Source organism: Rhynchophorus ferrugineus, unplaced genomic scaffold, assembly GCF_030347505.1.
Source record: "Rhynchophorus ferrugineus isolate W39M unplaced genomic scaffold, kcgeb_rfMv2 rfM2, whole genome shotgun sequence".
NCBI classification, from domain to species: domain Eukaryota; kingdom Metazoa; phylum Arthropoda; class Insecta; order Coleoptera; family Curculionidae; genus Rhynchophorus; species Rhynchophorus ferrugineus.
In genome coordinates, this window is record NW_027472581.1 from 30847398 (window position 1) to 30865835 (window position 18438).

An 18438-nucleotide genomic window follows, 5' to 3' on the forward strand; every position below is an offset into this window, starting at 1 on the left:
ATTAATTTGTATTTTTATATATTTTTTTTCATATTGATCTCATCATGTCTCTCGTCACCATTCATCAGTTGTTTATCCTTTTAATTGCTTTTTCGATTTCAGTGTTGAGATTTTTCATCTAATTTTTATTATTAATATAGTATAACTATAAAAATTAAATATATAAATAATAGTATAAAATAATAATTAATATTTCAGTAAACTGCATGCTTTCACAGTTATTATATTCGCGATAATAGGTGAAGATGTACGAATTTCTTCTAGTATCAACGTTGAGATACTTGTTTGATTATCTATGCTTACAGTGTTTAATAATTTTAAAAAAAGTAATTTAAAATTGTTTTTTGTTCAATTTTTTTCTCTTTTACTTTTTTGTTGTACTCTTTTGTTTTATTCACGGAGTCTTCTGTTTTTTTTTTGGTAATGGTGTACTCTGTAAATTCTTTGCATTTTTACTTATTTTTTAAATATCATGTTTCATTTCGCCATAACTTTTTGGTCATTTTCATTTTCTTCTCTCATCTTCCTATGTTTTATAATATCATTGATTATTATTATTTCTATATTTTCCTTTTTTTGTTATGCCAGTATAAATGTTGTCAGATGTTTTCTTGTTTCTCTCTAGTTCTTTTCAGTTTCAGTTAGTGTTTCACATGCTTTCCGTTTGTTTTTTTTTTATTTATCATATCTTTCACTCGCTACTTGGTTTGGTCTCTTTCAGATCCGAACAAATAGGTAAAGTCCTATATGATTATTAATACATATTTCTTCTTTTGCTTCTTATTCTTCATTTCTATATATAAAATAGCAGTTTTTCGATAGTTATTGAGTGTATACAAAGGCATTTCTTCGAGTACTTAAAATTAATGTGTTATCTGAAGAAATTCGCCATCGAAGAACGAAAAAAACTGTCGATTCTACTTAGATCGATTTAACAGTGGATATTTATGTCAATGACAAGTGACAAGAAGACTAAGAACATTATTATATATTATTTTAGACAGAGTCACAGATAGATAAAACCATATGAACAAATCATTGTTTAACATGCAGTTCGTACTTGGTAAACTTGTATTACGGTAAACGTATATAACTAATTTAAATACAAAATATATTATTACTCATAGATTATTTTTAATACTTATAATACCCATCGGAAAGGAAAGTATGGATTAGTATTAGCGTATAAAAATCATCCTGTCTATTAGTAAAACGGGAATATATAAAAAGACCAAAGTAAGGGAGTATAGACATAATTTGTAAAGGCCTTATTCAAATTTATCGGTATGATGGAAAGATTTTCATATTTTCGTAAGTAATGTTATTGCAGAAATATCAAATACTTCACTAACGTTCAATGTAAGGGAATTGGTTTATATACCATTTTGTTTAATGTCAATTAAACTGGAAAATTCTACAAATGCCTTTAAAATGATACTCCTACTTGTAATTTGTTTTGTGTTTCAAATTTTTAATTACTCAATAGATGCCCGATTCCTCAATCAGAATCAGCTAAATACCTCGGCATCCATATTGACGATAGATTAATTAGAACCAAAATAAAACAACTATACTGATTAGTTGGAATATATTCTCAACTTGATCTAAAATCAAAGAGATTGATTTGTTAGACAATCATAAAGCCGATTTGAACCTATGGGGTGTATATATGGGGTAGCACTAAACATTCTAATCAACTAGTCATCCAACGCTGTCAAAACAACTTTCTTCGATTAATTACCAATGTATATCGCTACGTAACCAACAAGGAACTGCACGATGACCGGAAAATCAAATGGATTTGCGAATCATACTAATGCGGAAGCAATACAACCACCAGACAACGCGCAGGATATCCGAAAATTGAAGCGAACCAAACCATACAAACTTATATAAAGTGGATACCTTTAGTATAAACTATAGCTCTAAGTTATTATAATTTTATAATTGAGGAATACATATGTTTTGCTTGTGAATTAATTCAAGCACAAATGAAATTTAGTAATAAATTAATTTATAATTAAGATTGTACTAATACAGATGCTATCAAAAAAAATTAATATATAAAAATTATGAAATTATATAGTATTTTTTCATATATTTTCTAAATGTTTGCTCAAAATCTTAACATATTTAAATAAATTGTTTTATTATTATATTTATAATACGAAAAGTAATCATCATGTTGACATATATATTTAACGCTTGTTTAAGGCTGACGCATGTCCCGGAATGCTTTAAAGTTGCACAAATAATTATGCTCAAAGAACCCGACAAACCTGCAGAACAAGTCGAATTTTACAGGCCTATTTCGCTACTACCTGAAATATCAAAGCTATTTGAGAAACTAATATTTAAACATGTTAAACATTTGGTAACAATACCAGATTTCCAGTTCGGTTTTCGAAATCACCATTCAACTATCGATCAAGTGCACAGAGTAACTGCGGCTATTGAAAGAACGTTTGAAGAAAAAAAATACTGCCCTGCAATATTCCTGGATGTCTCAGAAGCTTTTGATCGGGTTTGGCATTTGGGATTAATATGTAAGATGGGTAAATTTTTACCGCGTAACTATTGTCAAATGCTTGAGTCATATTTATTCGGAAGAAAATGTAGAGTATCGTACGAAATGGCGTTCTCGACATTTAAAAATATCTCCGCTGGAGTTCCACAAGGTAGCGTCTTAGGACCTCTCCTGTATCTGCTCTACACTGCTGACATTCCAACAACAAAGGAAACACTTCTTGGAAACTTTGCTGACGACACAGTTATTATGGTAAAAGATATATCTCTATCTAGGGCAATAGAAAATGTGCAAGTGGCAGTCAACAAAATCTATAAATGGACAAAAAATTGGAAAATTCAACTTAATAGCCCCAAATCTGTCCACGTTAATTTTGCATTAAGGCGAAATAATAAAAACTTAATTATATCACTCAATGGATGCCCGATTCCTCAAACAAAATCAGCAAAATACCTTGGAATCCGTCTTTACGGTAGATTAAATTGGAAGCATTACGTTAGACAAAAAGCAGAACACATTAGAACCAACATAAAACAACTATACTGGTTAGTCGGAAGATACTATCAACTTGATCTAAAATCAAAGAGGTTGATCTACAATACAATTATAAAGCCAATTTGGACCTATGGGGTGCAAATATGGAGTTGCATTAAAAATTCAAATCAGTTAGTCATAAAGCGCTGCCAAAACAAGTTTCTTCGATTGATTACCAATGCCTATCGCTATGTAACCAATGAAGAACTGCACGATGACCTGGAAATCAAATGGATTTGCGAAGTTGTGCAGGATTTCGCCTTGAAACACGAAAGAAGATTACTAAATCATACTAACGTGGAAGCAATACAACTGCTGGACAGCGCGCAGGATGTCAGGAGATTGAAACGAACAAAACCATACGAACTTGTGTAAACATTTAGTGTGTATTATTAGTGTAAACTGTAGCTATAAGTTAATAATTAATAAATAATTATAATTTTATAATTGAGGAATACATACTGATGTATTTTCTCGCACTCGTCTTGCTTGTTAATTAATCCAAGTATATAGGAAAAGTAATAATACATTAATTGTAGATTAAGATTGTACTAAGCGTATCTAATAAAGATGTTAAAAAAATATTTATAATTCCCAGTATTTATATTTAGCAACTCTTACGCCCACTAGTGGATAAGCAAATATGAACTTCTTCTCAATACATAATCCGGAATAAACGAATACAATTTGTGAAGATGGTAAAATTACTCATTAATTACTCAGGGGCATTAGTGGACCCATTAGGGACATTAGTTTTTTTCAACGATATTAATAAACTTACTTAATTGTTAACTTAATTTTTAGACTATACGAACCTTTATATTTAAGGACTTTATATAATTCATCTGTGATTCAGTTAGAGAGAATCTAAATCCACTTATGATAGCCAAACAAGATTCGGCTCTTTCATGTAGAGCTCCTCCTGTATCATTTTCTTCTTTGTCGTCTGAAATGATGTCTGTGGTCTGAAAGGAAACTCAAAACTTGACTTGTTATTAACGTCAGTGCAAAAAAAGTATTTGTGGATTTTTTATCAGAAAATTTAGGAATTTGAAGCAAGAATTTACGAAAAGACTTGAAACTTACGCAGACGCTCTTATTTGAAATATTGGCATCCGGTCTATGGTCTAAAATCAGTCGACGTTTCTCAGTTATTACATAGTCTCCTATCATTTCATATTCATGACTGGAGCTCCTAAATCAATAGTTCAAATTTATGTATTTTTTAAAACTTCGCTTAATTTTAATATCGCTCAACTTTACTTCGAAAACTGTGGATAAAAAAAACCCAAATACTTTTTCACATATAGTCTGCTTTTCAATTTCACTGGCGATAAAAAATTTTTATTACAAGTTCATCAAAATCCAAAGGAAAATTGTTTTCAGCCTGATAGATTTCCTTTTCCTTTGTTTGAATTAATTCCATAGCTGAGACGAATGATGGGGCTAGTAAAAGTTTGGCGATGGCTGGTACTTTCAATAGTTGAGGTAGTTTCAAAGGACCTACAATTTAAATATATAAATTATAATTAGTATTTCAGCCAAATGGACGCTTCGACTGTGTTTTATTCGTGATAACAGAACGAATTCCTTAGAATATTAATTTTGTAACAAGAAAGGATGGCAATAATTGTTTTATTTTCTGAATGAAAAGCAAATTGAATAATGATCCCAAATATGTTTTTGTCATTCCAATGTGGTCTTGTGAATGTTTTCTTTTTACCGTGTCGTAAGTCAGACGGAGATGTGCGTAGTCCTTCTCGAACTTTCTTTCGGAAAGACAAAGAAAGAGATAATTGCTGGATTATAATATGTTCAAAAGAACAGTTTCTTTTTGAATGATATGTTTGTGTAATAGTAAATAGTGTATTTTCTCAATCAATATTTATCAACTATTTACTACTGCAAACTCTTTAAATAAAATAATAATTTTATTAATCATTAATCAGATTATAATTAAGATTATTCTTCATTGAAACGTCCATGAATGAAGTTTGCTTGAACAAAGATCAAAAGGCTTGAACAAAGATCGGAACACTTAGAAAATTGAAGAATTCTATGAAAAAAAAGACCTAATAGTTTCCAGGGAAACATAAACATTGTTATAATACAAACAAAACATCAAAGAACGACAAAACAAGAATATAGAGAGTAATAGAATACATTGTATCCTGCATAGAAACCCATAAAAAAGAACAGACTATATAGCCTTAATTTTCTGAGTGCGGTATTTTCTTTTGGAGTCGATCGGTAATTTATATATAAAAAAGAAGTAAGTAAACGAAGCTGTATATAAGCACGCGCCAAATTTTAATTATAATCTGTTTCTAAAAAAAAATGGATCGTGTGCGTTTAAATGTAAGCGTATTCGCCAAATCCATAGATATTTGTTGAGTAATGTATCCTAAGAGAAGTCGAATGGATTAGTCACAATTGATAGTAGTGACTAAAACTGTCGATAGTAAAAAGTAGTCATTTACTAATCAGTCGATAATTCCTAACGTTATTCAAGTCTATTCGAACATTTTTTTATACTCTTCGTGAGTCCACAATCTGCCCTATTGACAATAAGTATTTCTTATGTCTATATTGTATATACATGGCATGTAGAAAATCACTTCATTAAGCAATCTTCGGTATAAAATATTATCTTAATTAATTATTCTTATTCTAAAGCTTATTCTAAAGTCTACATATGTCCAGTAATCAAATCAGGTGGTGTTAAACGTTTTAGTCTACGCACTTCACTATCACGTCGCATATTTAGCTGGTTAGCGAGTACATTTGGATGCAGTGACACTCTTTCGAAGTACTTCAAACAAACACGTTGAATTACATTCGTTATAGGTTCTAGAGGAATATCATGTTGTATCACTTTATTTGAAATATAGTACGGAGCATCAACAATGGCACGCAACATCTTATTTTGAAACCATTGAATGATGGATATATTAGATTTAATTCGGTATGTTCATCGCCTTGATTTACAATAAAATGTCTATCAGTGAGATACGATTTTAGTAACTGATAAGTCCGGATGAGAGAGAAGTTTCTTTAGTTTAACCTGCAAGCCCGTATGCCATACTTTGTCAAAAGCCTGAGATATGTTTAAAAAAGCAGCCGAACAATATCTTTTGGCATTTAAGTCAGTGTTTATTTTGTTTACAAGTATATGCACTTGTTCTATAGCCCCATGCTTATTGCGAAAGCCAAACTGATGTTCTGGAATAAATTTTCTTTTTTCTATTATATAGTTTAGCTTTTTATGTATAATTTCTCGAAAGCTTTCGAGATTATCGGTAATAAACTTATAGGTCGGTAGGAGGTCACATCTTCTGGTATTTTTCCTGGTTTAAGAATCATTAATATTTTAGCTACTTTCCAGACACTAGGGAAGTAATTAATTCGTAGCATAGCATTAAATATAAATGTTAATAGTTTTATACCCTTTTCTGATAGTTCTTTCAAAATTTTGCCAGTAATTAAATCATAACCAGGAGCTTTATTAATATTAATCTCTCTCATTATTGTTTGTTTAACTTTTTTGACCGTTAATTTCTCGTGCGGTAAATCCATTTGAAATGGCGAATCTAGAAAACTAGTAATTTTATTTTCCTCATCTTTATGTAGCTCAGACTGGAAAGGTTTAAAAACATTTTTTAAGTGTTTTGAGAATATGTCGGCCTTCTCTTTATTGCTTCTCGCCCAATTATTTTCGTTTATTTTAATAGGTGGGTTATGCTGCTGGGATCTCCTAAGCTTTTTTGTTGCCTTCCACAACGAATAGTCTGTAGCCTCAGTTGATGTCAAGTTTTCTAGCTTTTCTTGAATGCCTTGGTTTTGTTCAGTTTGGATTAGGATTTGGATTAGTTGTTCAGTTCTTTCAGCTCTTTTATTGCCATATTAAATTTTCTTTTATTCTCTTCAGTCATTTGCTGTGGCCAATTTCGTCGTAACTGTCTTTTTTCTGCTATCTTTGTCTGTATTGTACATAATATATGTGTATTTTTTCTTGGAAATGTTTCACTGTTAGGAGTCGCAGAATATGCTGCCTCCTGTATAATTTTTGTAAGATTTATTGCTGCTTTTTCTATATCCATTTCAGTTTGTAATGGTAAGTTTAGAGAGATGCTTCTGTCTAAGTTTTCTCTAAATGGGGGCCAGTTAGTTCCATTATTGCACAGAGAAGGGGGTTTATCTTTGGTGGTAATTTTTGAAGAAATTGTTACTATTGTCGGTGAATCATCAGAAGACAGGTCGAAACATGATTCTGCCTGACACTTTTTTGAATCAATATTTTTTGTAATACAGAAATCTATTGTATCTGGTTTTTCATTTCTGTCTGAAGGCCAATATATTGGTTCGCCGGTAGAGATATGTTGTAAGTTATCTGTCTTTATTGCTTTTAGCAGTTCTCTACCTTTTGAGATTATTATTCTTGAACCCCACATTAAATGTTTTGCATTATAATTTCCTCCAGCTATAAATCTAATACCTAGCGTACTGAAGAATTCTTGAAATTGTTCTACTTTGTTGTTATGTTTGTGTGGGCAATAAATCGCAGAAATTGTTAATGGTATTCGAACATAAACCAAGCACTGTTTATGTCGAGACGTCTCATTCGTTACTACCATTCAGTCACAAAAGCACCCCACCTCGTTTTATTAGTCACATATGACATGTTGATTTATTGATGAGTATATAATTGTTTGGTATCTATGAAAGAAAATGTTTTAAAACATGACCCAAAAAAACATTTTTGTCTAAATGTTTTTTTGTTAACTACATCCTACGTTAGATCTGCTTAGTATAATCTCAATTTACAAATTAATTCATTAATACTGTTCTACTGTACTTACATTAATAGACAAGCAAGGTCGGTACGAATTTGATACATCGGCATGTACTTCCTAAATTAAAATAACATAAAACAATAAAATACTACAATACTTAACATTTTACAATATACAAATTTGTGTGATTTTGCTCAAACTTCTGTCCAGTAGGTCTGTTGCTTCTACGATGCTGTGATTTAGTAATCTTATTTCAAGTTTTAAGGCAAAATCTTGAATAACTGCGTAAATCCATTTGATTTCGAAATCACTATTTTGCTCTTCGTGTGTTAGGCAGTGATAAACATTAGTTATTAATCGTAGAACTTTGTTTTGCCGCGTTGTATTGCTAGTTCATTTGATGTTTTCGTGTAATCCCATTTTTGCACCGAATTAGTTCAAATTTGCTTTGTAATTAACTGATAAACCAATCTCTAAAATAAAAATCAAGTTGATTTTTGTCTAACATGATGTTTTCAGTTTAAACTATCATTACTTTGACATCCGTCAATTGATATAATTAGGTTTTCTATCCAAAGGGATAGTGAACTCGTATCATCAGTATGTATAATGTATTGCCTATTGCAGTTTGTAAATTAGTTTTAATCCTTTTTAATTGCAGTTGCACTGATTATTAGTGTGGGCAACATAACTAAAATCTCTCAAATTAATAAAAACCCATATAATTTTGATATAAGCCCTACTCAAAATTAAATTTATGAAATGATTAAAAACGTGAGTGGTTTTTTCAATATAATAATAATTTAAAACAATTATTTCAGAGAAAACTATTCGTTTGGAAAGCACCCATAGAAAATATAGGGATAATATGCAGCTTTCTGAGGGTTATATGTCATCACTTCAAACACTGCAAGGAAACATAAGATTTAGATAGGACATAGTATAGAAATACAAACGAAGAGGTTTAATGAAAACTCCAGTCACTGAAGACAAATAAATTACTTATTTTAGAATAATTTTTGTACCGGCATAGATATTTCAAAATGGGACATTAAGCCGCCCCTGACAAGACGCTAATAAAAAGAGTGTAAAAAAAACAATAGTTGACGGAAAAATGTAAAAGTTGTAATAGTTGATTAGATTTTGTAAATCATAATATTTTTTAATAATTCATTACAAATATGTTGTTCTTCATGCTAGATATAGAAATCCAAGAAAAAAATCCCCGGCAGTGGTCGGCAAAGGCTGTAATTAAGGATTGGCTTATAAACCATCAATTATATTTTGAAGATACCATGTTAGAAAGTGAAATATTTCATATTTTCACTTGGTAAATATAATGTTTAATTGTCTTTTATGTAATTTATTTTTTTAAAAAAAGGGCTGAAAAAAGATACACAGTAGATTAGATGGCTGAATAATATGGCGACAGTGTTCAATCTAATCGAACTGATATGGCATATGGCAAAGAATTGCTACAGTGAAAATGATATACAGACAAAAACTATAACTATGTGGAAAGCATTGTCTTCTACAATAACACCCTGTGGTTTGGATGAACTCCATGAGATAAACAGAATAAGAAATTGACAAATAGTGGAATCCTGAACAAGTGTTCTAAAATCAAGAATCCTAAAAGTGAGTATATAATTAATATAGAAGATTTATGAGCATAGATATATGTGTAATTGTTCGGAATATAGATGAGCAATTGGTTAAAAATGTACGAGAAGAAAGTCAATACTAACCTTTTTGCAGACATGGCAAATGCACTAGCAATAAAAGAAGAAACTAAAGAGCAATGCAGTGATATCTAAATAATTATGCGAAACACGGTAATGCAGGAAACCAAAACTAAAGATAAAAAGGTAAATACGTTCTCTAATGAAAATAAAATACAATGGATATACAACTATTAATTAGATGTAAAGTTCTTAAAGAGTTCAATGTAAATCTAATAAAATAACTAACTACAAACTATTATGGCTATTTAATTAATTGTAGTTTAAGACCTTCGATCATATATACTTTAGATATACTATAATATTAAAATAAATGATATTTTATAACATTTTTATTTCATGATTTTATTTGTATTGGAATATTGTTATATATCGAAGAGACATGGAGTGCTAAAATGGGTAAAATTTCAACGTTAAATGCCGCAACGTTACACCGTTTTGACGCCATAAATTGGGATCACGTGAGTTCACTTCTACACTGCTAGAATACACTTATACGCTAAACATGTTCGTGTTGCTTGGTTCGCTTAAAACTTCTAATTTCCTGCTTGTTATCTAGCAACTGTAATTTTGTATCACTTCGTATATCCATTTGATTTCGAGGTCATTTTCGTTAGTAACTTCCAACTGACCAGTACAGTTACTTTACTTGAGTCTAATCTACTTTTTGTCTGATATGGTGTTTCTAATTTAACCTACCATCGAGATATATACCAGGGTGTTTAGCGAATTCGGCTTAAAGAATCGGGCATCCGTCAAATGATATAATTAGATTTTTGTCATTTCGTCGAAATGCATGGAATTAACATAGACCGATTTGGAGCTGTTAAATTGTATTTTCCAGTCTCCAGTCCATTTATAGATTTTGTTGACTGCTATTTGTATTTTTTCTACAGCCTTAGCCAATATTCGTATCTATTTCGGTTAGATTATATTAGCCAAATGTTCTGCGATTCATTCAGCTTTTTCATCGTTGCGTCGAACCCATTCATTTCGGTCATTTTTAACAGGCGGCACTCTAATGATTGCTCTTTTAAATCTCCGAGTTCCTTTTCATATCCAGTAATCTTTGTCTCTTCAGGGCTTAATTCACTTAGATACCTTTCGAAACAACTCTGTTTATATTCTTCAATGTTTTTATTTGTGTAATTACTAATTCTGTTAAATATTGTTTTGTCTACATCATTTCTGGTTCTGTGCCATACTTTTTTAGCTTTTCGTCCTTCTTTTATCAATTCCATAATTTCATGGACGAAATTTGCCGCATATTCTGATATTTCTCGATTCGGTGTAGCTTCTTTTGCATTATATTTCGGGTTTGGTGGTCAAGATCGTCTATATTTTTGAGTCTTACGTTTAATCTGAGTAAGCGTTAACAATATTGGAATTTGATCAGATTCAAGTTAGCGCAAGCTTTCGATTTGTATTTGATTTGATGTGACGCCTTTCCAAATGTAAAAATCTATTAGATCTGGCACTTTATTATTGTAGGTAGATCAGTAAGTGTATTGGCACCCTGAACGGTTACAATTTCTAATATTAATTGCTTCGAGTAATTCGTTTCCTTTTCAAGCAGTTTCATCATGTGGACGATGATTGGCTCGTTGGTTATAGTTTTCTACATTTTTATTTTAATTTGTTTGTCGCTAGATTTTTGTCGCATATATTTTTTACCGTTGGAAGTGCTGTTTCTTCAAATTTTTCAATGGCAGATTGCTTCGCAGAGTTTTGAGCTTTGTCGAATTGTCTTAATCGTTGTACTGCTATCATTTTATTTGGCTAAAATTGCACATGTTGCTACGATATTCAATTGTTTTCTGCATTGATATATGTGATTTTTACTAGGACACTGGACACATCTAGGTTCCCTACTGCAGATATTTTTAGTATACACAAGCTGTTGTGCATTGGGCAACAGCTATTATTTTTCAGACTATTATTTTTCTTCGGGAGCTCTTATTTTATTTTACGATGAATCAACACAGAAATGTCATTTTTGTGTCAATACGACTGTTTATTTTCACTATGTGGGGGTTCGAATAGAACTAATTATTTCTAGAGGATTCTGCAGTAGCGCAGAAACGGTTTTTTAAAGCAAACAGTAATATACTTCAGAAAATCTCCTATGATCTCTCATACCATAATTTAGAACGAGACTATTTGCAGACTAGATGATTATGGACCCAAGTGTGGAAGATCCTTGCTTAACCAAGATGCAATTTCTAAGTGTAATTTTATTAGTAAGTATTTCATTAAAAATTTACATCGATAATTAAATTGAAATACGTAATATGTGTATATTCATAGACCATTTCTTTTAACCTATTCAAAAAAAATATGACTACAGGTTAAATAAAGGAATCAACAGACTGAACCCACATTAGAATTTTCAAAAATAATTAGAAGTAAGTACACACATAATATTTTCTCAAATGAGATAAATAGGAAAGTTAAAAACTGAATACCATAACACATGCTTCTCTGCAGATACTACTGATAAAACTAGACAGTATAACACCAAAATACTAAGAACTAAGTATATATATGGAAATACGGCAAGCAAGAATTGTTACATATGTTTTTTGCAATTCTGCTATTACGTTATATTACTTAAACGTTATTTAACTGTATTAGAAACCTATTTTATTTCGTATTGACACAACAATCTGCTAAACCAAATTTAACGAAAACTCTCATTCAGGTATTATATCGACAAATGGTGATCCTTTTTTAAAATTGTTAATTGTGTACATCCTGAACAAATACGTTGTGGTAAGAAAAATAATAATTAGGTGTTGCTTATTCTGGTAGATAAAATATTCTGGTGGATAATAGGATTGCAAAGGGCAGTATAAAAAAATGTTGCATGGCTACATATAATATGGATAATATCTTATTAAGTTCCTACAAAAAATATGTGAGAGAGAAAAGGAGGTTTCGCAATCAAAATTGTAACATTGATTGCTTATGAAGTTATATCAATATTTTCTCCGGTTTGTTTGAATGCAGCATTACTAAAATATCGCCGAAACTATATATTTTAAAAAATCCTCTTAACTGCATATTTTTATATGATTAACCTTATTATATAGAATACTGCTAAAGTGTCGGATTTATCACAAACTGGTTCAAATGCCTCAACACTAAAATAATTATATCACCGAAAATAATTTGAATGTTTAAAAATACTCTTAATCATTTTAAGGGATCAAGCTTTAGAAATATTAAAGGAAAAACATCGATTTTTTTGCAGTTGTTTATATATAATACCACTAAATTTGTAACATTAAATTCACAAGATCAATGTTCTCTTAACCAAATAAATTAATGTCTTGATGACTCTACAACAATGGCAGATTGTGAATAACATTGTAGCGACCTTGAAGCATGTTGAATTTTACATCGTGGAACAACCGTCTACAAATATACCCAGAAATGTAATCCCAGATGTTTAACACGGGCGAGGTGCCTGCAGCGCCAACTTGTAGACGATAACGAATATCTGGCAACCCCGAGACGTTTATTTGGAAGATTATTAAAAGAGACGACAGTAAAAAAAAGTTTCCATTGGCTAGCACTGCACATGCGCACTTGATCTAATCTAACCTGAGAGTTTTCAGAGCTACGCGTCCTTTCCTATATACAGCTTGTTGTTTACTACAGTTGTGGTTAGAAGTAATTTTTAGGTAAATTTTGTATTTACATTTTGTTGAGGTGATATAATTATTTCATAGGCAAGATTAGCGACAGATAATGCGAAAATAAGTGTATAAGATATGAATTGTTAGTAAAATAATATCATTTTATAACACTAATATTGTAGATTGTTATAGAACAAAGGATATATTTTTATGTTAAATAAAATGGAAACAGAACTTATTTGAAGATTATGGTAAAGGTAAAAATGAAATATGGTCATGTTTGTATACCTTTTCTGTGTATTTGTTATCAAACTTATATCTTTCTGACTTTACAGGTATTTGAAAAGAAGAAAAAAGCTAAATGTTTAAACGAAGTGTCATGAATTTTTAGCATAGTGTAAATATAAGAAGTACTTGAACGCTTTACAAATATTCTCACAGATTTGATTAATATTTACATTATATATTGTGTTGTAATATTTGACTTCAAATTTGCCTGAATTTTGTTGAACTGTATGTATTTTATACTTATTTTTTGTATGTTCTGCTCTCCTATGAACCCTACTAATTATACGATCCTGATAGATACTAGCGTTTGGTCTTTCAATGTTCAAAATCCTTTTTAAAATTATCAAATATACTAGATCATTTAACGAATCTAATAGTTTTTCAACTGACACTCTAGCACTCCTTCTTAGTGTTTTTTTTAAATAAATTGTTCATAGATTCTATTGCCATATTTGTATTAATTCGAAATATCTTTTAAAATATCTGTAAAATCAGAAAGATATAAGTATAATAATAAATAAACAGAAAATGTATACAAAGATGACCATATTTCATTCTTACATTTGCTGTAATCTTCAAATAAGTTCTGTTTCCATATTATTTAACATAAAAATTATATCCTTTGTTCCATAACAATCTACAAAATTAGTGTTATAAAATGATAATATTTTACTAATAATTCATACCTTATACACTTATTTTCGCATTATCTGCCGCTAATTTTGCTTATGAAATAATTATATTACCTCAACAAAATGTAAGTACAAAATTAACCTAAATATGACTTCTAACAACAAGGCGTATATAGAAAAGGACGCGTAATTGTGAAAACTTTCAGGTTAGATCAGATCAAGTGCGCTATTCCATGTCTGACTATCGTTCAGTTCAGAAGTGCCACCATCGACTACCCAAAACCCTTCAGGTAACATCGGTGCCATCCGTTTTGCTACCATGTAAACAACTACGCTGAATTTCGTCTTACCTCTCCTATGCACCGAGCCCATATAATAAAACCTTAAAACATCAACTATAAAATTATCAATGAATTGAAAAAAATGATAAATAAGTATTTATCAATGAATCACATAATGAGTAATACCTTCAGATATTTATATTAAATTTAGACCACTTAATGTTCTCGAATTTGCTATTAACAAGTTCGAACATATCATCACTGTATTGGTTTAGACTATCTTTATTTGATGTCTCTAAGTCTTTATCGTTGTTTCCTCTAAGTTGAAATAGGTATTCATAATATCACCGATGCTTTACACTGTTTGACAAAATTTGACCTTTCTGACCTTGCAAAGTTTAAATTTTCAGCTGTTCAGAATCAGAATTGATAGTTTTTACGATCGCATGTAGATGACACTCTACATCGAGACCGAATACCGAAGTATTGCAACTCTTGGATAAAACTCAAGCAGGACACACTGAAAAGAATAAAAAATTGATCTGGTGTACTACGACTGTACATGAATTAATGTATGAACATTATAATTGAAGATATTAAGTAAAATATCCATTGATTTTCTTACTAGTTCTTAGTCTTCTGGTTTCATTGATAATGACAATGTATTAATTTTTAAAAAATCTAAAATAATCTAAATTACGATGTTTCCTGTTGCTCTTAAACAGATATTCTAAAAAAATATTTTTACTATATAATAATATTTTCTTCAACATTATTGTTAAGATATATATTTTCTTCACTCCAAGCATTCTAATAGATCCGTAAAAATTCACTCAATCTTGATTAAGTAGCCTTTTTAACAGTTTTATTTATTTATTTTTTTCTCGATATTTTTTTCCTAAAACACAGAGACATGTACCATTAAAAGAAAACATTAATCGTCCCGAATATCTATGGTACTTAGAATTCATCTCGTAGTTAGGTATTTTAGACCTTATAATTTTTAGATCGTTCAAGCGTTTTTTAAAAAAGGTTTGAACGATAGTCTAATGGAACTATTGATTGCTGCTTCTATTATTTTATACTTATTATTCTCTATTCATTGTGCTCTACTTATTTATTTTTTATCTATCTATAGTTATATTCTTTATTCTACTCTACTTTATTATGTTGTCGAATCATCGTATATTCCCCATAATTCTTAAATTCAAAAAAATCAAAGATAATAGTTTTATGGTTGCAATTGTAAATATAAATTATAAATATTTTATAATCCAGAAACTATCATCAAAGTGACTAAAGTTACTAATGCGTAGTGACGATCTATGGATAATTTGAAACATACATAAAGGTCACCGAAAATGATTTCTGCTGGCTCTTGGTGCCAGCGTATCTAGCGTGTGGCTTTTAGCCTTCTCCCTTGTACACATTGCACGCCTATCATAGCTGGAGCTAGAGTAGTGACTGCACTAGTAATAGTACTGTTCATTTGTTTATTTATTTGAGAATTTAGCATAATGCTAGCCTGGCTCACTAATCTTAGTAGCAGCAGATCTCGCGCGTTGCTTTCCTTGATCTCTTGTACGCCATTATTGTTAGTGTTAGGACATAAGCCGGTACGTTGTGCGTTACTTTCCCTTCGTACCGTATGCACATGTCATACTTCATCCAAGCACGGTTTATCATTGCTATCAGTTACCGTTATTGTCTGTTTTATAATGATTGGCCGTCAATTATTAAATACTATGGACTAAGATTATTGCTAACCATCCTGCTTAATCTATCATTTATGCCCTACCATTGTCATCGTCTTATCAATACCATCCATTAACAGTATTTATCGATACTAATATAGATGCCAGTATTTAAACTGCCTGTAACATTTTATTTCAAAATGACCTGACAATAGAAGTATACGTATAAGTAATATAATTTGAATTATATTTTAATTTCACCCTTGTCATTGAAAATTGGTTGCTCAGGTACGTTTTTATTATGTTTACAGAACTATCATCCGACCACCTCGACATCAAAAACTTATGCGTTTATTTGCATTATTTATTTTGCCATTTATTGAGTGACTAGTTGTTATATCATTTATTTATTTTGATCTCTATTTTTCTAACAGGTGGGGCGAAAGTCCCGCTACCATTTTGACTGTCTATAACTTTGTTAAAAGAAAAGATAAGTAAATTTGGTTGTCAGAAAAAGTTTATTTTGTCTTTACATTTTTTTTTCGTTATGGTTGAAAAATTATATCGCCTAAATGGTGACCGCGATTCGTTATGAAACTTTCGGCTCTTTTTAAGGCATTTTTCATGACATCCTGCAACATTTGAGGCTGAATTTCTTCATTTTCGTGACAAATATTGTTAAATATTTAAGATGTTGAATCGTTTGGTGCTTATTCACATAAACTTTTGATTTTAAAAAACCCCTTAAGAGAAAGTCTGGTGCTGTTAAATTCGATTATCTGGCTGGACACGCTAAATCGCCATTTCACGAAATTAATGTTCGTGAAAAAAATTTATTCAATAATTTAATGGTTCAACGAGATATGTGTGCTGTGAATCATCTTGATGAAACCACATTTCCTTTGGTCCTTGCTCTTCCATTTCAGGCATAAAAAAGTTTCGAATCATGTCTTGGTACCATTCAGCAGTAACAATAATTACAACACCTTGGTCACTTTCAAAAAAATAGGGACTAATGATGTTTCCAACATACACACGAAACAATATCACACAGTTGTTTTTACCGGATGTAATGATGTTTCATGAATTAATCGAGGATTCTGTGTTCCACAAAACCGACTGTTCTGTTTATTATCGTGGCCACTGAGAAGAAAATGGGTTTCATCGCTCATTATCAATTTAGATAAAAAAATTTCAATTGCTGGAACTGCCACTAAAATGGAATGTGATTGGTTCGGTCAAATTGTGCGAAGCCATCATTTTCAGGCATTGTTGTTTGAAAGTTTTGGTGTTTGTTAAAGTCAAGATATCTTCGTTTTACGTTGTGTATATATTCTGTTTTACATTAATTGTTATTGAGTAATATAAAAGTTTATTACAATGCATCCGTGTAGTAAAAGATGTAGTGTACCTGGGTATAAATCTTCTACTGAAACCAGATATCGTTTCCCAAAGAATGATCCCGCTATTTTCTAAAAATTGGTCGATCAAGTTAATCTAAATCAATTTTAGTCAAGAATTTAGAATTACCCTTTCTTCATTAATCTTTGTTCGAATGCTGTCAACGTGATGTATCCATATAAAGAAGTCTTGCAAGAAGGTACTAATAAAGACCATTTTTAATTGTAGAATATTTTTAAAATATTTGTAATTCTTATATATATCTTTAATTTTTTTAAACAACAACCGCAATTTTCAATAAAAGAAACTAACCGAAAAGGTAATACTTTTGATACATAATTCGTATAGTTAATACTAAAAGGGCTTTTGTTTTAGCACGTAGAAGCTACAGTGGCCTTATAAGGAAACTTGGTTCCTCTCGTCAAACATATTTGTCAGACGAAGCTAAAGATATTTATAAAAAAGTAATAACGTGTTATAAACATATCACAGGAAATAAAAGTGCCATATTTTATTGCCCTGTTAAGAAAGTATTTGTTACGGTGCCATCAATCAAAAACTTAATTGCTACTTTAAGGGCATTTATTTCCTTAAAGAAATCAATTTTGTGCAAATTTAAAAAGTTAACTTTGAGTCTTAACCAAGATTCCTTAGAGAATTTTTTTTTGGATCTATTAGAGGTCGTGGAGTTAAAGAAAGAAACATATATCCTTCACCGAGTATGTTTGAGAAATCTGTTAAAGCGCTTATCATCACTTTCCACAGATCAAAAACTCGATAGTGATTTTATAAAAGCAATGCAGCAGCGTAGACCCAAATTAACAACTCCATCAAGACCGTTTTACTATACTGTTTGTAGATCTTTAAGCCGTCTCTTTTATTTGATACCTAACTTTTGCCATAAA

The 18438-nt window shown here is 30.6% G+C and overlaps 1 protein-coding gene across 1 annotated transcript in view; it reads right to left on the reverse strand.

The window, feature by feature from the left end:
* Positions 1-18438, reverse strand: part of LOC143190576 (uncharacterized) — a 28833-nt gene that overhangs the window by 3587 nt on the left and 6808 nt on the right. The window contains exons 2-3 of the mRNA XM_076394965.1: positions 4413-4564; positions 3877-4026 (exon numbers count right to left, since the gene is read on the reverse strand). Of these exons, the coding sequence (XP_076251080.1) occupies positions 3877-4026; positions 4413-4564 (302 nt within the window). The remainder of the gene's footprint in view (positions 1-3876; positions 4027-4412; positions 4565-18438) is intronic.